This window comes from Cavia porcellus, unplaced genomic scaffold (genome assembly GCF_034190915.1).
Source record: "Cavia porcellus strain 051 isolate PalLab524CR breed Dunkin Hartley unplaced genomic scaffold, mCavPor4.1 scaffold_33, whole genome shotgun sequence".
Lineage (NCBI taxonomy): Eukaryota > Metazoa > Chordata > Mammalia > Rodentia > Caviidae > Cavia > Cavia porcellus.
Window position 1 is genome coordinate 36,625,448 of NW_026947516.1, and position 24,667 is coordinate 36,650,114.

At 32.8% G+C, this 24,667-nt stretch overlaps 1 protein-coding gene across 14 annotated transcripts in view; it reads right to left on the reverse strand.

Annotated features, from left to right (window-relative positions):
• Dmd (dystrophin) overlaps positions 1-24,667 on the reverse strand; it is a 2,110,831-nt gene that overhangs the window by 1,981,938 nt on the left and 104,226 nt on the right. For 8 of the 14 annotated variants that reach the window (XM_063242799.1, XM_063242798.1, XM_063242796.1 and 5 more), the window contains exon 1: positions 15,290-15,578. The exons of 1 other annotated variant lie outside the window; for it this stretch is intronic. In XM_063242799.1, coding sequence (XP_063098869.1) covers positions 15,290-15,320 — 31 coding nt within the window. In that variant the 5' untranslated portion in view covers positions 15,321-15,578. Of the gene's footprint in view, positions 1-15,289; positions 15,580-24,667 lie in introns of those variants that run through there. 5 more of the 14 variants (XM_063242803.1, XM_063242804.1, XM_063242802.1 and 2 more) reach the window with 2 other exon arrangements.

Below are 24,667 nucleotides of genomic sequence, written 5' to 3' on the forward strand. Positions count from 1 at the left end.
AGGTGCACAATCTGTTTTGTGTTTCAGAAGAATGACTGGTGCTGAAATTTCAAGGAGAGTTTTTTAAAGGCCAGATTAAAAGTAATGAGACTATTCACACCCACATACAAACATCTAATCAGAGGTTAACTCAATCTATGTATATTTTATAAAATTTGTTATCTAAATGACTTTATATTTTGGAGTTAGATAAATTACCTTTTATTGATAAAATTAATTATACAAATGTACGCAACAAAAATTACGCTCAACACTTTGACAGTCACTATGAAAGACCCCATGCACCACTCACCTTGAAAAAAGAGCATTCAGCCCTACTTCTGTGTAGTGGTATGCACAGAGCTGGCTACGATATTTCTTTATTCCCTCAGTTGGCTTTAAGCAATGCAAATGGGTCTAGCCCAGAGGAGCTGATGTGTCATCTTTGAAGGAATGGACAGGTGAGTGAGGACACAGTGAACCTGAGCTTCGTGAAAATGGCAGTGACATCTCAAGGCACGAAGTTTACGCATCAAAACTGAAATACTGACCCTAAAACACTAGATGTTGCCCCAATCTGTCATATGCACATTACTCTGTCTGTCTGTCTCTGTCTTTCTCCATATTGTAGAAGTGATTTCAGTCCTCCTACCTAGCCCAGCTCACAGTACTCAGGTACTTCCTGCCTGGTTCGACCCTGGGTCGAGGCCTCTGTTCATCATTCTAGCTGGACTGAAGATCCCCTTGGCTCTCCACAGCTACAAACATGGCTTAGCATATTTATTCTTGCCATGGCTGGCACTGGAAGTGGGAGATTAAAATTATTTATTGGAATTATAATAATTTTTACTTGGAATTGCAAATGTGGACTCCTCTGGACCACAGCGAGGTCCTAAACGGCTTTCTATATGTCACCAAGCAATTTCTTATATCCTCATTCAAGGCAAACAATAAGTAACTTTCTAAAGTAGCATTATTTTCCCATTTTGTCTTGGAAGACAGCAGCAGATATGGTCACTGAAAGCCAGGCATAAGGTAAGCACTCAGTAGTATATTGGCTTGTCCAGGAATACCTTACCTGAAATGTGGTGTCAGGTATAAAACCCAACTTAATTTTAGATTTTATACAGTTACCTATGAGCCACTATACTATCTAAAATGCTTCTTTTCCCTCCTCAGAGGCTTTTTGGTCATAAACAACTTAAAATGTAATGCATTAGAAAGTAGAACATTTGAACATAAACTAAATCATTATGACATTTTGTTCTATGAGTGATGCCAGCTACTATATAATAGCTATGGATTACTGTTTTTGCATTAAACCATCCTTTGACCTGAGTGATGCACTTTTAATTTATAAGGCTTATCACTTGATCAGGTCTGATAGTAAGATACTAGGTTTCAGGATATGGAGGACTTGTTAAAGGTATTATTGAGGCATTGATATTTCTGCAATAATTATAGGTTCACAGGAAGTTGGAAAGATATACGCAAGGGCAGGTTGCAAACTGTAGCTCATCATCTTCCGTGTTGACACTGTGTATAGCTAACAGTATTTCTATAACAAAACTTGAATATTATCAGTATAATCTTGAGTTTATACAGATTTTACTAGACATTTATGTACTCATGTGCCTCTGTACTTGTATGTATAGTTCTGTGCAACTACATAAACTGTAGTTTTATGCAACACACACCAAATTAAGATATAGCAGCAGGCTTTCATCATGTACCACTATAAAGAACAATAGTTTCTCTATTTCTTACTCCTGGCCACCAATTATTTGTTTATAATATGTATAATTTTATTACAATAATGTGCTATAAAAGTAATATTTGTATGCACATTTTTGAGAATTTTTTTCATTCAGCATGGTGACCTTGAGATTGAAGGGAATTATAAATAATGAATATCAGTAGCTTATTCATTTTTATTGTTCAGTAGTATTTTATGGTATGCAGATAACACAGTTTGTTAAAAATTTGCTCCTTTATAAACATTTGAGCTAATTGCAAGTTTTGATTATGACATTCATGTTTAGCTTTTTGTGTGAGCCAATTCCTATTTTCTTGGATAAAATTCCAAGAGTATACATGTTATATCATATTGTGATTTAATGTTTAATTTTGTAAGAAATTTCCAAAATTTTTCTTGAATATTTCAACTATTTTATATCCCCACAAAATACACTAAGAGACCCAATTTTACAATGTCCTTGTCAGCTTTTAGTATCATCGCTACAGATATATATATATATATATATATATATACATACATCTATATATATATTTACAAAATATTAGGATTAAACATTTTTCATATATGCATATAACATATTAAGATTGTATAAATCTTCACTTATTACTCTCACTTCATCTGCTCCTTTTCTAAATTTAACCATAGTGATAGATATTTAGTGATAACTCATAGTTTTAACTTGCATTTATTTAACTGGCAATTTTTTTCTTCTTTTTTTTTGGAATAATGTCTTTCTATGTACCCCAGGCTGACCTCAAATGTGTACCTTTCCTGTCTCAACCTTCTAAGTGCTGAAATCACAGGGTGAACACCCTGCCAGCTCCAAGCAGAATAACATTAATCTATTTTATTTTGCATTTCTTTGCCAACCTTATGTTCTCTTTCAGTGATGTGTCCTTTTAAGGTTTTTCCTCATTTTCCAATCAGATTATTTTTATTCTTCTGCCATTTAAGTGGTCTTTGTACATTTTAGCTATGAACTCGTATTGAAGTTTTAGAAAAATAATGAATGAAAGAAAAATATGTTAGGTAAAAATAGTATAAGACAAAAGGAATAACCAAAAGAATCTAGAGAGAACAGGAGTAAGATACATCAAAGAAGAAAAATTGAAGGATGGAAAACAAATCTTCATTGTTTATTCATATATTTAAGTTTCAACCAGAACTAAGAATCTATTTGTCACAAAAATATTCACATATGCAAAAATTATAAGTAATGTAAATATTAGCATATATAAATAACTAATTATTACCTCACTACAGTGTTAAAAACTTGCAAGCTAAAAATATTTATTAAGAAGCCTAATATGTGCTTAATTCTGACAAAAAAAGTAGTGAGGATGACAAGTTGGAGACTCTAGATTCCTGTAGACTACCATAGGTGCTAAGTGACAAGTGTTAATTACTCATACGTACACATATATTATGGAGAGATTTTACAGGTAAGGAAATTCGACTTACCTATGGAATTCTAATGTGTACCAGTGGTAAACTTGGTAAACAGAAGGGTGGGGGAGTGCTAGGCAACTAGAAGACTATGTGCAAAAGTCCTGGGGCAGAAAGAACCAGGGTCTTCACAAGCAACAGGAAACCAGGCAATAAGATAATAAGGCAGAAGGAGAATGGTGAGACATCTGATAGGAGCAATAGGTCCTTTTAAACATATATTTTGAGTTTTCTTTTGCTTCTTAGTAGCTAATAGAAGGCACCAAAGAGGTTACATAGATGGATCTTGGTATCCTACCAGTGAAAGAACATATTTTACAGAATAGATTAGAGGGAATGGAGAAAAAGACATTCAGAGGTACTAGAACAGAAATGGTTATTGAATTCCTAGTGAACAAAACTAGATTGGTTTAGGATAATACAGAATACAAAGAGAAATGGATAAAAAGATATTGGAAGATAAAACCTATAACCATTGGCACACACACACACACACACACAAAAACAGGAACAAAAGAGAAGAGTTGCAAAGATGAAGTAGGTTTTTGGTTTGTTAAAGTGGATGAAGTATAGAACCATTCAATAACAAAGGGAACTATGGGAAAAATCAGGCTTAATGATTTGAAGGGAAAATTCTCTCTTGAGCATTCATATGGGGGTTTGTCCCATAAAAATGAAAATGCCTTTGTTTTCATTTTTCCTTCTCTTTTCCTTTTCCTCTCTCCCTCCCTCATCCTTTGTTCCCCTTCTGATTTGAACATTTTCTTGTTATTTCTTAGTATCTATCATGAATTTTGGTTCTTATTTATCCTTTTGGTTTGCCATACAAGAGAAACTAAACTATGCAATATTTAAATATTTAAAAATATTTACTCGTGTCCTATTTATTTCACTGAAGAGTATGGCCTCAGTGTGAAAGGGAGGAAGAGGAATGGGCAGAAAAGAATCAAAATGTGTTACTTACAGGTACAAATTCTCTGTGATGAACTTGATCATTATATATAGCAAAGTGTACCAATAAAATTAATTTTAAAAAACAGAAAATAGAAACCAAATAAGTGTATTGCACTTTGGAATTCATTAAGGAAAACTGAGCCAGAGTTAAAACTTGGTTGGCTATCTACATTTGGATACTAACAAAGCCATCGACCTGGGTAAAATGGCCAAGGAAGAGATTAGAGAATCATGCTAGGATTCATTCCCCACCACTCAAAATATTCCTGCCCCAACAATGGGAACAAAACCAAGAATGTACACCCTCCTGATCTCCAAGTAAAGCTCCTGAGAATAAAGAGTGGTCAGTACTACCCACAGCTACAAAATGATGAATGGATGATGAAGACATGGGTTTTTTATACAATAGAGTATTACTTAGCCACAAAGAAGGATAAACCTGAGACATTTCTCTTTAAATGGGTGGACCTTGAGACCATAAACTTTGATGAAATAAATTGAACACACCTGTAAATATTGCACTGTTTCTCCGGTGTGAGAAACTGAAAGTGTAAATAAGAAACTGAATGTATATTAAATATCATAAAATAGGAAAAAATGCTCTATGAGGAGGGAGAACTAGGTGTGGGCAAGGGAGAAATGAAGGAAGAGAAAAAACACAAAAAGAGGGTAAAGGAAAACAAAGCTTTTGTAAATGAGTGAGGAAAGAGGCACTGAAGGGATGATAAGGAAATGGGAGATCAAAAAAGAGGAAATGAGTAAGTCCTATGGAGTTATGAATTCCCTATGATGCAAATAATGATTATATACATATTTAAAATGTACCAATAAACTTAATTTTAAAAAGAAAGGCAATAAGTATATATTGTCAATTGGTTTTACCGACTTAGATTTTTTCTACATCACTTAAACTCAGAAGGGTAAAGCTTGAATAGAAACCATTATATTTTAAGAGGGAAAAAGAGAATCTCAATATCTGTTCCAAGTGATGTATATGAGTCAGAAGGTTAGTACACTTTGTTTTATCATAATATAACTTATAACCCCATTTTCTTAAAAACATACAAAAATAAGAACCATTAATGCTATTATCAGTAATGCTTAATATGACTAACAAATCAAATAACACACGGAACTAAAATTGGGTATTGTAATTGGAGAATGGTATTTGGATACGATAAACTGTTGTGCCTTTTCTCACAAGGGTGTTGTACTGTTTACATTTTCTAAATAAAAGAAATGATTTCTGTATTTTTAACACAAACCATAATTTTATAAGCTATATACATTTAAATAAGGCCAAATACATTTAAATGCATATCGTTTAATTTCTATAGAATATTTACATATGTTCATGAGTGTGCTTTTTTGCTATGGAAAGAAAGAGAAGCCTATACACCTTAGAAATATTAGAAGAAATGAGATAGGTTATTTCATCCAGCATACTGTTAGAAAACTTTTCCAGATAATCAGTGCTTCCATTGTTGTGTACGATTTTGCACTTAACTCTGGGAGTGTCATACATTTCAGAGACTAATGCTTACACCTTGTAATACTGGTACCCTCTAACACTATATGATGTATGTTACATGCACATATACAACTACATACAGCACTTAAATAACTAATGTGAATAAATCAAAACAAATGTAACTTTCTTTGTAACAGTTGTTACAGTAATAACTCAAATATACTGTGGTTTACATTAAGTACTTTTCAAAATAATATTTATCACTGCCATCAAATATCATTGTAATCTACACAAATTATTTTTATAGTTGCAAACTATATTCATGTTGGTCCGGTTCTGTTTCTATTTAATTTTATAATGCTGAAATAAAATCAGAATAAGTAACTAGCCAGTCCACTTTGGAAAATTACATGCAGATGACTATGAACAGACGGGGGTAGTTTTTTCTTTGATCTTTTGCATGCTCATATAATAAAAAGAGTAAAATAACAATAAAATAACTAACCAAGTTAACTATTATACATTACATCATAGAAAGTTCCCTGAGGAGGAATAGAGGAGAACTGTGAGGTTATTCAGGATACCTCAATGTTTATATAAGAAAATATAATGTACCAAGTTCTATGGTGTTGGAACAAAAAGATCAAATAATGTTTCATGAATTTTGTTAAAGAACACCCACATTAAAAAATGTCTGGTTCTTGATAGGAGATTTTGTTTTATTATACCCTCTCTGGATTCTATCAAATCTGAGAGCTTATACTTCCTCATTGCTTAAATCAGTTTTTGAATCCAACTTCATCACATATGAACTGAACTAACTAGGCAAACTATTTAACCTCCCTATACTTTCAAATCTTCATTCGTTAAACACATTGATTCTATCCCCTTACCTCCTGAAAATGATATAAAAATAACCAAGATGCATGTAATGTATTCAGATAAGCAAATAATGTTCAGCATAAGCTATAAATTCAATGAAAACTTCCATAATCACTCTAATCACAAACCATCATTTATGTTGATTCACAACATATTTATGAATTTTTGATATTTTATAGTAGCCATTTTAAATGCTTGTGTCTGTTCTCCTCTGACTGGCAGATTTTAATCTCACAAAAGGCAAATAGAACAAAGCAGGTGTTTAACAACGTGTAGTTACAAGCAAGTAAAATCACAATGGTAAAAAAAGTTGCACAATCGCTTATTCATATTCTGTGTAGTCCTATCTCCCCAAAAGCTAACAGATAAGTACATTATATTCATCCATGACTAAATTTCAATTACTCAAATAATTTCCACTTCTCCACTATGATTCTGGTTTTATTTAAACTGAATTGTCAATGTTTTCTAACAATTTCTACCATTTTTACAGTTTTAAGAATAATCAATTCTACTAATGGTTCCCAAGAATTTTAGACATTTCTCCAATAAGCATCTATATTAACTAAAACAGCATTAAATAAAGTGCAGACTTACCTTGTCATATCTATGCAATTCCATATTCTCTAAAGGATGATTTTTTCATATTACTTAACAACCCTGAGCAATTGAAATTCAGACTATGATAAATGTTTTACACTGAAGGCTCATTTCATTATACTGTATAAGTTGAAATGGGGTTTCCGAAGAAGGTATTTTTAGGAAATGCAGACTACAGAAGAAAACTGAATATATTATATAATTTAAATATTTATTAAAGCTTTTCTGCTAAGACAACACTTTGGTGATATCTCTCCAAAATAGCAATGTAGAAGAAGAAATTAGGGGCAAATATACGGAAAACACTGTGGAAACCAAGACACCTGGTGTGGAGACTGAGATCCTTATTCACAGTCATCAGAGTGGAGGTTGAAAGGAACAACCCTTTTGATAGAAATGGAGTTCTGTTTATGCTTTTGTCACTCTACAACATAATTCTTTCTCTGATTATTTTTTAGGGTGCTCTGTCTTCCTTATTGAATCCCTGACTTCTTTCTCTTTGCATTCTAATCTTTCTGGCCGCTCTCATCTATTCCATGACTCACACATTTAAATCTCCATTAATGACTTCATTCCCGGCTGCGGAGTCCCATATTCACAATACTGACACCTCCGTGAACAAGGTTAGTATCTACCACCATATCTTTCCATTACTCCAGTCTTCTCCTTGTAAATGGCACCATGATACACTCAGTTTTAACCATCCTGGAGTACACTGCCTACAATTCAACACCAGTTACTAATGATTCTATTTCATGATAAATCTTTCATATTCACTTCTTTCCTCTCTAGTATCATCATTCTATTTAAAACTTCTGCTCCTGGGGGAGCTACCAGAATAACTTCAGAAGGTCAGGCTTTCACCTGCTCTTAGCACTTCCTAGTCCCTTTTCAATAAAACATTGATTTAAAACAATAAATACAATCAAATCCCTAAAAAAAATTCCATGACCTTCAGGGCAGTAAATGGTTGTATCTCTGCATAGCCTTGCAATTGCAGGTTTGCTCCGCACTTTCTCTCATTCAGTATTCTCTAGGGAAACCAAACTTCATTTAGTTGTTCCTTTATATCAACTTCTGCTGCTACAAATATTCTGTCTGCCTGGGACATTTTTTGTCCTCACTTCTCCTTTGGAAAACTTTTCTCTTACCCTTCTTCTTTCAACTATCATTCTCTCAGGAATATCTCCCAAATTTCTAAGACTAGGTTTGTTGTTGTTGTTTGTTTTCTGTACTTGCAATCAAACCCAGGGCCTCATGCATGCCTGGCAGGCTGTGTGATGCTGAACTATGTCCCCACACCAAGACTAGGTCATATTATTTTATATTCCTGGAACAATGGGTGCTTTATTCTACATTTCTTCTTTCAAATGCTATTTAAATTATAATTATATTTATCAGCACGTCATCTTCTAAGTGTTTGAATTTCTATGAATTTGCTGGTTGTATTTGGATAATTGTATTTGGATAATGCTACATTACCTAACACGAACTGGTACTGAGTATGTAACTGATGAATGGGTAATAAATGAAGGCATAGAAAATTTGTCCACTATAAGTTTCTCTTTAAATAATGGTCATTCAAAATCACCTATACAAATTGTAGGGATCCACTTCTTTTGACAGTGTCATTTCCAGATCCATTTTGAGAGCAAATCTATTTCCAGATATTTAAATAAAACACTGCGAAGGCGAGAGGCTTCAGCAAAGTGAACCCCTTTGATAACACTTTGTGCTCTCTGACACAGCCCATTAAGGACGGGTGTGTACACCTAATCCAAAGGAATCCTCTAACTCTTCAGCAGCTGTTCACATGGCTCTTGCCCTGCCCTTCAGCCTCTACTAAATCAGGATTTTCCAGCTGTCTGAGCTCCCTGTAAGCTCTTTCTGTTAACCATCACCAAGCCAACACTTCTTTGCATCTGCTTATGCGCTTTTGAGTCTAATTTGACTTTATCTTTCAGTTATTTTCTAATATATGTTACCTACAGGAATTTATCATTTTCACAGAGTTTTTTTTTTTACTTTTCCAAACATTTTAATAATATTTTCCTACTTTGTCACTTATTTGTAATACAGACATCTTAAGCTTCAACATAAAAGGCAATTACTAAACTTTAGTGAAAATACTTGTGCAGTTTTATGTTCTGTTTCTTTAATACCCCTAAAATTTATCCTTACACAGGTTTCCAGGGCTGAAATCTGCACTTGTAACATGGTTCTGACTCCTTTGCCCTTTAAGTCAGCACTTGGGCTAAGGTACTATCTCTACTGTAATCTGATAAAGGAGGAGACAAGTTGTGTGCAAATAAAGATAGGTGCCAAGAATGAGCAAAAAGCTGCTGATGTTTATGCCCTTTTATAGTCTTGATTCTGTGACATTCTTGGCCAAAAAAAGAATGGAAGAGTGGAGAAAAATTCTTAAACAAAACAACATCCAAGAAAAGGATGAAAATATGAAGGGGTGATTCCTGTATTTTCCCACCAATGGAACGAATATAGTACATCACGATGCTAATTGTGCATCATTAATACTGGCCTTTTAAGCGATCCAAATTTCCATAGCTATGGAAAGAAAATGCATCTAAAAGTTGAAGGCAAATTAACAAAAGATTATTATTTTAACATATGTATGTTCCTTACTTTGGTTATACTCCTGTTTGGCTTTACTATTTATTAAACATATTTTACAAGCATAGCAATTGAAATATCTATTTTTGAAAAATCATGTTAACTCTTTTCAAAACTCATTGATCTATATATGTACCCTGTAAATAAATAGTGGCTTTAATAATACATTTAATATTCCCCATATTCATTAAAACAGCCACATTACTTCAAATAATTAAGCAAAACACATAAACTAAAACAGAGTAATTAAAATAGAACCAAATTTTTGTAATAATTTTTAATAAAACAGGAACATAAGACTAATTATGTTAACCTGGCTCTACATACACATTACAGCCTTCAAAACTGACACATCAGTTTTGTGACCTTTAAAATTTATGGCAAATTAATTCTTTAAAATTATACGAAATCAAAATAGTGTATTAACAATCTGGATCCTCCATTTAAAAACAAGTGCAACAGCAGCAGCAACATTTTACCAGCGTACCAGAGAAACGATAGTTACATTTCAGTTAGAGGATAATTGTCTATTTTCCCTTCCTTTCCATTAGTGAAGAATGAGGTGCATAATTACAGAGTAAAAGTGAGGCACTGAGGCAGAAGGCAAAAGATAATCAAGGAGGAAAAGGAAGAAATTGATTTCTAAATTCAATCCTGACTGCTAGGATTAATTTCCACTTAACTTGTGTTTTCAGGGCTTAATATATACATTATCTTAAACCAAATTTAAGATTGAAGGACTCTAGAAAATTGTTCTGTGTGTACATTTATCTATGGGAACTCTCAGATATTTTGACTGGGCAATATTAGACTAAGACAAATTTGAGTCCAGATGAGGATGGGAATTCTTTCATAAAATGTCAGCCTAAGTGGAAGCCATGAACTATGGAAGATGGAGTACTGTTTTTTCATCTAATTAGTTGGAATGCGGTAGAGGTTGTGTGAGCCTGAGATAAAGATTCTTTTAAATATGAGCCACGATGTCCATTTCTGTTCCTCATCCTCATGTGCTTGCTGTCTATCAGATGTTGTCATTGAGAAATATCTGATTCCCTTAAAACATAAGGGCTAAAATTTTTCTTTGTTTTAGCATTTTCAGGACACTAATCCTAAATGAAGAAAGAGACTGTATCTTTGGGGTTAAGTTATTGTATGATATCTGAAGGAGACATTAGGTTTATTTAGCAACATTTCTAGTATAATATGTCATTATTATGGGAAAATAATAAAAGAAACACAGGGGCTTGAATTTAGAATTTTGTACAAGGGTTCTACTAGTCTGCTACCTTCCCAGTCCTTGTTATTTTCTCTTGAGATAGAATATTACTAAGTTGTCAGGACATGAAACATTTCAGAAAAAGAAAACCACATCATTTTACACGTTTATCTTAAGACTATACTTCACAGATGAGTGATAGTTACTCTTCCATTCAATAAAGGATATAGAAATCTCTGGAAGACATGTTCACTTTTAACGTTAAGTAGAGGGAACCTGAAAGTCTACAAATACTTCAGGGACAATTGTATATGTGACACAAGTAGATAAACCTATCCAAAAGTGGCAAAATATTAAACTATAGTATCATACTGCAATTTTCACTTTCATCTTTCTATGAAAATGAAACTTTGTAATGATAAAGATCTTCCAATATCTATAATGTGAAACCTCAAGGATGTCTAATTAATAGATCAAATGGGGAACATGAAGAACACTAAGAATTAATTTGATTGGTTGTGGTTGAAAATAAGTATGCTGCATTGAGCACATTTTCCACAGAGAAATATTTTTTTATGAAATTCTGCTACGAAAGTTAGTTGCATTCATTGGAAAAAAAAAGTCTTATTTCCCATACTCCATTACCTGACCCTCTCAACAAAACTTTCCAATATGAAATGAATGCCTTTATAACAGAGCACAAACCTCCGAGGACTACAGCAGGACTTCATGAGATAGAAAACCATTGCCTCTGAATCCAATCAAAACCTGAATGTACTATATAAAAATAAACCAAGGACTTCCTTATTTCTTGTCATTGTGATTTGGCTTCCCTTCAAATCACATAGCCCGTATATCTGAAATAACTGTTCTATCTCCATTAAGTGAGTTTTACATCAATTTAATCAATGTATCTTTTCAGAATGAAAGGCAGAAATGTCAAATTCCTACATATAAATTCTTTTAACTCTCTAACTTGCCTTAAAAGGCTTTTTTTGAGAAATATATATATATATATATATATATATATATATATATATATAAAGCAATATCACTAGCATCAATTTCTATTTAAAAAAAAACAACTAGGAAAAGATTCAACCCCAACAAAATTTCCCAAACAGAGGTGATGTCCCATGAAAATATTGAAGCTTTACTTATAAGGACTGCTCTCAAGGTCTGTGTTTCATTTCATATTTGTAATTCTGTAATATTTATCTTAAGAGTTGCTGCAATTGCATAATCTCAGACTCCATACATCCTGAGTTTGCACTTTTCTTAATTATACTTTTTTGATCAGGAGACATTTGCTAGTCTTCTCAATTCTATAAAAGATAATATGTGCTTAGAATAGAAAATTTAAAAGCAAACATGAAAAGAAAGTTATTTTGGGGGAAAGATTAATTTTCACTTAACTCTAGGTCTCTAATGTTTTATTTCCTAATGAAACAGTACTCTGATGTTTCAATGTGTATGTATATACATGTATAATATGTATATTCAAATTAAAATACTACTTAATGAAATATAATTTAATGAAAATAAGATGAATATTGCATAGTAACATATGGAAATATAGAAATGGAGTGAGGAGGGCAAGTTTGGGAATCACCTTTCTTTGAGATAAAGCCAAAATAAAAGACGAAGTAGAATTGCAAGAAACACTTGACTTTTTAAGACAAGACAGTTTCCAATCTTTTATTAAACTACACAAATAGCTAAAAACCTGAAAATTTCTTTCACCTGGAGCATGTAGCAAATTACACGGGCTACAATTATAACAATATTACAAGATAAAAGATGAAGCTGTACTAGTATCTTTGCCCAAATATCAATTTGTATTTCAGTAATATCCAGCTGAAAATAGTGTCAACCACCACCCTTATTTGTTAAATATGTTCAAATGTTCGTAAACTACTTTGTCATCTTTTTTAAATAATAAAATATATATATGGAAGATCTTGCTTCTATAATTCTATGTCATGCAAGAGAAAACTAAAGCTTATTAACTTAAAAAGTATATAATCAATTTAGAACAGCAACCTGATTATGTTGCCCTTAAAAAACATTGCAAATTAAATTCTAAAATATTATTTTCTTAGACCAGAAAATGAATTAGGTCACATTTTTAAAAATCTGAATGAAATGTCTGCAATGATTGATTTAAATAATTCTCTTCAATGCATTATTCAAATAATTTTAAAAAAACAAAACACTACGTGTGTTAGAGTGATTCTCTTTTTAATGAGAACTACTTTAGTTAGAAAACAAATGAACACTTTCAATTTGTTCAAATTAAGGCAGCTTTAAAAAATAGATTTAAATGTCAAAATATTCAATTTATAGTATGCTGTTAAATAGCAAAAGGTAATATAAAACATAACCATTAGATTATATTCACCAAATCTATGAGCCTGCTGTGTAAGCATTATTTGTTGGTATTAAAATACACTGTAATTAAATCCTATGGTGGATATCTCAAAAAATTAAAGATTAACTTTCTTAGCATTGTAAAACTTTTAAAACTTATTTAAATACCTACAACAGAGCTGAGTGTATTTTTGCCTTTCTATATTCCATAATTTCATCTTTGATATTCTTTGAAAATTGTTCCATAAACTGGTATATTATTTTAAATATTTTATAAATCTAATGTTCAACAATAAGTTATGTTGATAGTATTCATAAATTAATGAATACAAGAAAGAAAAGTAACAATTTAAAATTGGTATATAAAAATAAAATGGGTATGCATACTGCATGTATTAAAAGGAATATATATATATATATATATATATATATATATATACATTTGCAATGTAAAATTTTGTAATGGTAGCAAATGGAGCAGGTTTTCAATAAGAAAGTAATAGTGAGCCAGGCATAGTGGCATACATCTATAATCCCATTACTTTGGAAACTGAGGCAGGAGGCTCCAGGTGTGTTCCAGACAAGGCTAGGTTAACTAGTGTGTGTAGTGGGTTCAAGAAAAATTTGCACTACAATACAAGACCCTGTCTCAGAAAACCAAAAAAGAAAGCAATAATGAGATTCACCAAAGACATTTCTGGAGGGGATTAACTCACTCTCTCTCTCTCTCTCTCTCTCTCTCTTTCTCTCTCTGTCACTCTCTCTCTCTCTCTCTGTATGTACATATATATATATATGCACATATGTATATAAATGCAAACACATATATATGTACATGTTTTATATATATATATATATATATGTTTTATCACTCATATATAATAATTATATAAGTTAATCCAGCTGATATTTCTGTGTTTGTAGCTAATTTGTTTCTACAAATATTCCTGGGAATAAGTTTGGACTTTCTACAATTTGAGAAGTGTTACCTAATTGGATTTATTTTTTCATACTTAATTATAGGCAGTGCTCTCATATCTATTTTAGTTAACTATAATTCACAAGTCAAAAAATAGAGGAAAAAAGACAATACCCTTCATCTACAATTTTGGGATACACACTATTGAGACTTTTCTATTACAACATTTAATTATTAGTCATGTATCTTCCTTAACAAGGAACACAATACTTTCATTTTTATATAAAAGTCTAACTCTAAAGCATTGAAAAAATGTTAGTTTATGGGAGATGTGAAATACTATCATGACTCTCCTGTATAATATGATTAGAAGTCTCAAGATTTTATGATGCTCTCTCAACAAGAGACGTTACAGGTATTCACCAGCATAGATCGTATCATTTAAGAATTCTCATGACATTTTGCATTAAAGAATACTCAAAATACTAGATATGAGAAAGGAGTGCTGAAATTGAATGTTTATCAATAAAACTGAACTTGCCATTTATCCATCACACTTCTCTACTTTGTTTTTTGTCCCTATGATATTTCAGATGAACTTTTTCTAGCATTCAGGCCTCCAGGTGATTCCTATACAGCAACTAGTTCACTGAGAGTATCTATCATGTCATTACCCTACATGTAAACATCACTAAATACACAAACATGAGTCAAAGCAATAATTGATATCCAAACTATTTTACAACATCAAAATATTCTGTTGCATTTACTCCAAGCTACCTATGCATATTATTTTAGTGTTTGTTTAACAAGAAATGTGTACTTTTTTTCTGTTGCAAGGAAACAAGACTAAACTCTGTCTAACGTCTATTCAAGTTATCCCAGTGAAAAATACATACATGTAAATATATGCAAAATATGTATTATAGACCACATAAAAGATAACATATTATTATTAGCAAAATAATGTGATAATTTCACCCAAGCTGCCAAATTAGTGAGCATTTCACAAATGAAAAGTTATACTATGATTAAAGATAGCTTTAGTTACTTTGTACTTACAAGAGTCCTCTACTTCTTCCCACCAAAGCATTTGTAAGACAAAATATATATATCAAGTCAGTGATAAAAGTCTTGGTTAAACTTTCTCCCAACTTTACTGCTCCAGTAGGCTGAGGTGCGATGGGAAACCAATAAATTTCAGCAGCCTTGAAAAATAAAACACCAGTTTTTCCTATTTGTTTGTCTCTGAAGGCAATTGCTTCCAAGATCTGAGTCCTGTAGGGGGAAAGTGAGTGATCCCAACACTGAGTGAGTCAACATAGTAACTGATGCCAGGATTCTGTAGAGGCCTCTGGATATTTCACATTCCAGGACCTGCGCACAAGCAAGTAGCCTGCCTTTTCTCTCAAGTTGGTTTCCCATAATAGGCCTGCCCATGGACACTACATATAAGGCTGTGCTTCCAGCATGGCAAGCCCTGTGAATTCAAATAACGCTCAGCTGTGTTAACATTAACATTCTAACCAGAACAGCACAGTGGACATCGTACTTGCTCTTCAGGTCCTCTAAACACAAAAACTATACAAAACTGGAATAACATTTTCTCTGTCATTTTCATGCAAATTTCAAAAATAGCAGAGCAGAAAATCCTGATCCAGAATTAACTATTAAGTGCCTTTCTCTTTTTTCTCTTCTCAAAAACATGAAAACTCTCATTCTCCTGAACAAAAAGAAATGTTCAGAATAATCTGCATTTGTTATGTGTCTGCTGTCTGTCTACCAAAGTTAATTTTTACCCTTGGGACCCAGTCAAAAGTCATGTATTCATGAGGCCAACAGTGAATAAAAGCAGCAACAGCATAAAGGAGCAGCTGAGTTTTGAAGGTAGTATGTGAGCAGATCTCATGGGATAAATGTTCTGGTAAAATAAAAAGCACTCATAGGGAACAAAGAAATCCTCCCACAATGCTTAAATTCAGTTGTGGATTATAACAAAACTGCTATACTAACAAATTACTACTTTTCAGTTTCTTTGGTACTGATTCCTAAAACTATGCTTTCAGACATTGAATTAATGACTATTTAATTATTCTCAAAATAGACTTTTTGCATTAAATGAACACAGGTATAATAGGTCATTCATTATGTTTGTACATTATCCTTTGCCAGTGGAAACCTTTTTCATCTTCGTCCTTATTATATTACTATGCAACATGTGATCTCACTATTTATAAAAACATTACAGTAATAACATTTTTCTAAAGAGAGTCCTCTTATAATTATCATACTCCCTGCTAAAATTACTTGAGTGTTTTCATAGTCTTATTTCTTAAAGTGGCAGATTCATTTTATATTGCCATATATGTAATTGCTTGGAATAGAAATTTATAATAGGTAAGAATAGGAAAAATGACACAATGTATTACTATGACGTTTACCTTAATAATTATAACAGGAAACATATATCAATATAATGCATGTATACAGCTGTGTTAAAAGTACAGATCTGCATAATCAAACCTCAATGAAGATATAAATCTACTCCATGACCACTCAGACATTCATCACACTATGCTTACACAGTCACACTAATCATGCTACCCCGTCATCCTGAGAGTTTGGCACCCACTCACTCGTTCTCCATTGCTCTAACTTGGTCACATCAAGAATGTTAGATAAATGGAGTCATTCAGTTTGTGACCTTTCAGACTCACTTTTCTCACTCAGCACTGCATCACAGAGTTTCATTCAAGTTGTTCTCAATAGATTGTATACTTTTACTGTGAATAGTACATCATGTTAGGAATATGGTATGATTTAATCATTTACCTTTTGCCAGGCACTCTGTTTCTCTGCATAGACTAGTACAAATAAAACTGAAAGCCACAGACAGGTTTTCTTCATTATTTGGATTAATGCGCCAGTGTAATCCCTAGACCTAATAACCAGTATATAATTAGTTTATGAAACACATTGCCTAGAGGTTTTCAAATGGAACTGCCTTTTTGCATATTCACCAGCAATATATGAGTGATCTGGATTTTCCAACTTGGCATCAGAATTTGATGTTTTTAATTTTATATTTCCTTTAGTCTTAAGCAGGTATGGCTATATCACAGTATTATCAGTATGAATTCCTCTAACAGTTAAAAGATAATGAACATCTTTTGATATGCTGACTTGCTGTTTGAATGTACTCTTTTTAAATACTGATACAGATTTTATAAATAGCTCAAATGACAAAGTCTATCCAAAGGTTGTATTTCAGGTGTTTTTCTTTTATTAGTGAATGTTTGCATACATAATGCATACATTCACGTGGTTAGTTGGTACATGCACATGACACAACTTAATAATTTTTATAACCCTTCTCCTTCCCCCCTCCATCTTTTTGTTTTCTTACCATTTGCAAAAAGATTCATCTCCTTGTTTCCTACTGTATATCTTTTCTTTTTGCTTTTTATGCTTCAAATTTCTCATATAAGAGAAATCATATGATATTTAAGATTGTATATCTGACATTTTACTTAATATTATGAATTCAAGTCACATCTATCTTCCTATAAATGACTCAAATTTATTGTTCAATTCAGCACAGTATTCCACTGTGTATAAATACTGAATTTTATTTATCTATTTATCTACTGATGTATATATAGGCCACTTTTGAGCTTTAGCAATTACAAGCTGTACTGTTATAAATATGGATATGCCTATATCATTGTAATATAATGTCTTTAATACTTACAGGAAGATACCTAGTAAGGGAATAACTGGATCAAACTGAATTTCTATTTTTGGCTTGTTGAGGAATCTGCATACTGATTTCCACAGTAGTTGTACTAATTTACATTCTAGCATTCTCAGGCCTACCACCATTTGGTATTACTTGATTTCTTCATGATAACCATTTTTCTGCAGTAAGCGGGAATCTTAGTGCTGATTTAATTTCATTTCCCTAGTGGCCAGCAATGTTGGACACTTTTAAATGTATTTATTGGCCATTTCTTTTAATACTTTTGAGAAGTGTCTATTCATTTCAGTTGCCCATTTTAATGGGTCTTTTATGTTTGTGGATCTATTTTTTGAGTTCATTATATATTTTAGATAATAATCTTCTGAGTTATAGGTGAAAATGTTTTCCCATTGTATAAGCTGTCTCTTTACTCTGTTGTTTTCTATGCTGTACAAAAGCTGGTTAATTTCATAAAATCCCATTTGTTGTTTCTGGATGTTTTTTAATGTGTAACTTGGGATCTGATCACAAAGTCCTTGCCTATGCCCATTACTTCAAGACCTCTACCTTGCAGCATGTTATTTGTGATTTAATTTTTAGATATCTGAATCATTCTGATTTTAGTTTAGTACAGTGTTAGAGGTGTGGGTCAAACTTCAATATTTTGCATTATGTTCAATGATCCAACAAAAACGTAGTAATATGGTCATCCATCTTACACACTTAAACATACTTGCAGTTGTGTCCTTTAGAGCACTTTCTTTTCCTCTCTTTTTTACAATAACATTTACACATTTTGGATTTTATTACTCCCACAGTTCTTATTACCTTTTTTGGAAGAGAATAAAACCAAATGTAACAAAACAAAGCAGTCAGTCAAAACAAAGGATGGACATAGTACAAGATGTAAAAACAGAATACAAGGTAATCAACAATAGTTACCATAATGCTTCTTGCTACCTTAAAAAGAATTGCCTATTTCATCAGATATAAGAAAATTGAACAAAACGGTACAGAACAAAACAAATAAAACCTAAACATTAGAGACATTACTGAACTTCAAAAGAAAATAATAGTCGAACCAGAATGGGCATCATAGTGAATCTTACTGCCTTCAAAGTAGTTGCCTATACTCTCAAACCTGATACTATCAAACAAAACAGAATAGAGTAAAATCAGTCAAAACAAGATGGTGAGAGCAATACAAGGCTTCAAATTGAGTTAATAGGAAATCAAAAATGTTTCTGTAATATATCCTGCTAATTTTTAAAAATTTTTCCCAGGGATGATCATATTTAATTAATTATAATTTGATTCATTTCTTTCCTGTATATCTTCTTATTTCTTTCTCTATATTCATTTGTTTGTATAAGGTTTAGAGTAGTATATTAAACAGGAGGGTTGATAGTGACCATTCCTGTCTGCTGCTGATTTTAGTGCCAATTTTTCAGCTTTTGCATTTTTTATAGGATTTGGACTGTTTGTCTGTCATAAACGGCCTTTATCTGATTGAGATATGGTCTTTCTATACTTATATACTTCAGAAATGTATCATGAATAGATGTTGGAATTGCCAATGGGTTTTTCTGAGTTGTTGATATAATCATGTGATTTTAGTGATAGCTTCTGTTTATATAGTGTATGATATTTATTGATTTCCATATGTTGAACCATCTTTGCATGCCTGGGATAATACCTATTTGATCATGATATATAATCTTTTTTATCATATGTTACATTATAGTTGAAAGCATCTATTTAAGAATATTGCTTCTCTGTTCATAGAGAGATTAGCCTGTAGTTTTCTTTTTAGTTAGGTCTTGTCTTGTTTTGGAACCAGAGTAATTCTAGCTTCCAATGAGTTCATTTGGAAGCCCTCCTCTCTTTATTTCATTAAAGGTTTGCAAATTATTGATGCTATATCCTATGTGAGAGTTTTGCAGAATTCAATAGTGAAATTCCTGTAGTACTGGCCACTGGATTCCTCAGTATTTTTATGTATTTATCCAGTTTTGTTTAAGCCCATTTGTCTAAGAATCTGTCCATTTTTTCATGATTGTCTAATTTACTAGAGTACAATTTTTTCATAGTAATTACTAATGATCTTTTGATCTTTAGAAGTGTCTGATATGCAGGGCTTCAAATTAAGTTAATCAAAAATCAAAAATTGTTACCATAGTATATCTTGCTATCTTTGGAATAGCTGTATTGCTTTCTCTGTCTTGTTTTGACTCATTTTATTTGAATATGTTTTATCTGATCACTGTCTTATTTTGACTGATTTTATTCTAATCTGTTTTTTTATACTATCTAGTCTGAGGGTATAGGCAACTACTTTGAAGACGTAAGATTCACTATGATACTCAATCTGGTTTGACTACTATCTATTTTTGCCTTTTTCATTCTAGTTGTGTTTTTCTGGGTCTTTTCTTCACTTCTTTAGTAAGTTTGGCTTAATATTTGTTTATTCTTCCAAAGAAAGTCTTTTAGTCATTGCTTTTCATTTTCAGTCACAATTACATCAATTTCTACTTTTTTCTTTAAAATTTTTTTCCTTGTCTTAGGTTGGGGACTTTTCTTCTAGTTATCAGAGCTGTATCATTATATTATTTATTTGAACTCACTATACTTTTCTAATAAAGCATTCACAGAAATAACTTTCCCTCATAGAATAGATTTCATTGCATCTCATGCGATGTATTATGTTGTATTTGTATTATCATTGATTATAGGAATTGTTTAATTTCTTTAATTCTTGTGACTCTGTATTCAGAATGGTCTCAATAGCCAGGTATTCATAAAATTTCTTTGGTTTCTTTTCTGGTTGGTTTCTAATGTAAAAGCACTATGATCTGTTAAGATACATAGCATTATTCAATTTTTTGTTATTTATTTAATCTTGTTTTATGAACTAGTATATGATAACTTTGGAGAAAGTTCCCTATACTGTTACTACAATGTATATTATTTAAAATTGTAGTAGGGTAGAACATTCTATAGTATCTATTAAATCCATTTGTTTGAAACAGTGGATCAACTCTGATACTTGTAATTTTTTGCTTAATTAATATATTTGTGAGATTGTGGTGTTACTGTCACCCACAATGATTGCTTTGGTGTTTATTTGATCTTTTATATTCAGCAGCATTTATTTCACGAAGTTAGGTGACCAAATATTCAGTGCATGTGTGTTTAAAATTATTCTACCTCTTTAGTTATTCTCTTAATATGTAATGACCTTCTTTGCCTTTTCTGATCAGTTTTAGCATGAATGTTACCTTGAGAATAAAATTGCTCCTCTTGCTTGCTTTCAGTGGCCTCCTGCATGGAGTACTGTTTTCCATTGTTTGGTTTTTTATTCTGTGAATTTCATTTTTGGATTAGATGAGTCTCTTGAATGCAACAAACCATTACATTTTGTTTTATGATCCAGTTTTCCAGCCCTGGGTCCTTTAACTGTGGACTTGAGGCCATTTACAATGAATGTTATTTCTGAAAGTTACTGACTTATTCCTTGTTTCATTTTTATATCGTTGATGCTTTTATTTTTCCCTTTTACTTAACCATTTGTCTTGCTTGATGCGCACATTCTATCTGACTTTTTGGCTTTCTTGTCTTTGTTGTCTCTGTCTATGACACTCGAGTTATTTTATGCGGGTTCTATTTTGGTGTTCATCTATCTCTTATGGTGTTCTTTGTCATGAAACGTCTATTTCTCCATCAATATTGCAATGTAGCTTTGCAAGATATTTTAGTCTTGGTTAGAAGTTTGGTATATTTAGTGCTTGAAACACTTCACTCCAATCTTCTGCCCTTTAAAGTTTGTTTTGAAAAGTCTGCTGTAATCCTAATGGGTTTACCTTTAAAAGTGCTTTTTTACTTTTCTCTGACAGCCTTGAAGGATTTTTTGTTGGACTTCTGGGATTTTGACTATGATGTGTTATGAGAAGCTTCTTTTTCCATCATATTTACTTGGCATTTTGTAAGCCTCATTTACCTGTATGTTGTTTTCTCATACTTGGAAAGTTTTATACTATGATTTCTATAAACAGATTTTGTATTTTATGTATGCTATCTTCCAATTTCTCTCTAATGCCAATAGGCTTTAACTTAATCTTCTTATCTTTATCTATTTGAAGTTTTTAACATTTCTTAGAGTAAGTCCTAAGCATTTCCATTTTTTTCTCAGTGTCTAAAGTCATATTTGCTATTGGCCATTTTTTCTGTTTCCAAATCTATACATTTCTTTATACTTGAGACTTCTGTTTGATACCTTTTCATGCAGTACTTACATGATTAATTGGTTATTCATATATTAAACAGTTTTGATCAGCTCTTTTAATATTTTATTTTTATTCTATAGCCACATTGGTTGGCTTGTGGGATAGAACAACTATTTTGTGGGGGTCATGCCCTCTTTGAATTTGGAGTGATTATTTACTTCCTCTTTAATAAATTCTAATTTTTCAACTATGGAGCATTTGCTTTCCTCTCCATTGGTGCCCCATGGGGTCTGCTTTGGGAGCTTTGATAATCTTAGGCTCATTTTGTTGCCTTGACTTTTAAACATTGTGTGTGTGTTGGCTACTGAGGTCAAACTGAATGAAAAGGGTTTTTGATATGAGAATCCTTTTAGTTAGGATTTGTTTTGCTATGTTGTTTTATTGACTATATTTGTCCAGATATATTGTTCACCTCTTCACCATATTTAATTTAATCAGGCTAGATCATGTCCCTTCACACTGGATTATTTTATTAATCCAAAGCTTTCATATAGCTCCCTCTATACTGGCAATCTTAACTGATTCCAAGCATCTGAGTTTCCCCTTCTAGGCCAGAAAACTATTTGCCTCAAGTCTTAAGGGATGTTGTTCCCTATGAACTTGTGTCCTGATTACAAGCTATGTTGAAGACATGACCTCTTATAGGCCTCAATGTGTCCCACTGTGCCAAATGATTATAGAGGCTAAATACTGCAGATATCTCTGTGAGTTCCCTCCATAGGCTTTCCTTTCATAATATAAGATCAAAAAGTTACAAGCTCAAACATCATTCTCTCTCGCTCTCTCTCTCTCTCTCTCTCTGTCTCTCTCTCTCTGTCTCTCTCTGTGTGTCTCTGTCTCTGTCTCTCTCTCTGTCTCTCTCTGTCTCTGTGTCTCTCTGTCTCTCTCTCTCTCTCTCTCTCTCTCTCTCTCTCTCTCTCTCTCTCTCTCTGCTCCTGCATATCTATCTGTCTGAAACAACTCTGCAGAACTTAGTGCTGAGAGTCCCTCTTTGCCAGTGTAGGGCAATGAGCAAAACTTTAGTCCACCTCAGGGCTTTCCAGTGTTTGGAAAAAAAGGAGTGTCCACTCTGTTCCAGCTTTGCTGTGTTTGTGTCAAACTTTCTTGTCACAGAACTGTTTTTTTTCTGCCCTCTGTAGTGCCAAGCAAGGAGTTGTCCCTTCCTTCTCCACCTAGTATATAAGTCTGCCAACTGTGAGGTTAGGTCGCTGACTGGTCCACTTACGGTTCTCCCATTGTATGTGGTGGAAGTAATGGGTGACTGTATGTCAGAGAATGTATGACTTGTATGTCAGAGAAGCCTTCCCTTTTCCCAGAGTCCCAGTGACAGGTGTGCTATTTTCTTTTTAGGAGACCCATTGGATCCTGCTGGTCTCTGGCGCTGGAGCATTATCTTTTTTTTACAGTAGATGGGTCCATGGGTATATGGCATTTTAGTCTGCCCCATTCTGTTTTCAGGGTCTCTGAATCTCCTATTCAAACATGTTTCACTTTATCATGCCCGGTGTGGAGGGTAGTGATTGTGAGTTTATTTGGTCAACCATGCCATCACTGAGCGATGAGCTTCCATCCTCAGTCCAGTCCTCTCCCAAGATGGCATTTGCAATAGGTGCGTGTGGTAAGGTGGGTGAGGTACCACGACCTTCGAGTCATCCACTTCCCCTCATATTAGATTTTAATCTTGCTGGATTGTCTTTATATTCATCCTCCCGTATTGGAATTTATTCCCTGCCCTATTTTAGGGTAACTGCTTGTCTTAAGCACGGGTTCGGGGACTCTGACACTTGCTGTATCCCGTAGGTGGTCATCTTCTCTCCTTTCCCTGAATATATTCTTCAAAAAGTTTTATATTACTGTGGTAATAACACGTTACATGAAGCCTACCTTCCTCACAATTTTTAAAGTATGAAGCGCATTATTAATGACTACACAGATTTCTCAACAGATTTCTAGAATTTAATCTTGTTCAAGTGAAACGTTATACTCATCAATTAGCAATTGTCCATTTCCAACTTATTTCTGAATATATTCACCAATGAAGTGTCATTTCATAACTTTTACTGCTTCTCTATTTGGATAGTTTGGATTTTCACTTCTAAGATTTGAGAGTTCATTTTATATTCCCGACATGGCTCCTTTATTTTTAAATTTTTATTTACTTATTTATTTATTTTTGGTTACAGGGACAAACGCACAACCTAATGCTTGCCAGGTAGGCGCTTATGCTGATGAGCTAAATCCCCAGAATTTTGTGAATGTTTTTCCAGTATGTAGTTTGTCTTTTCATCCTCTTTAAAAAGTATTTATAAAGCAAAAGTTTTAAATTTTGAAAAACTCCAAATAATTGTTTTGTTTACTTTTAAGTATAGTATTTTTGTTATCAGTTCTAAAATCTCTCAACCAAGCTTAAATGCCACT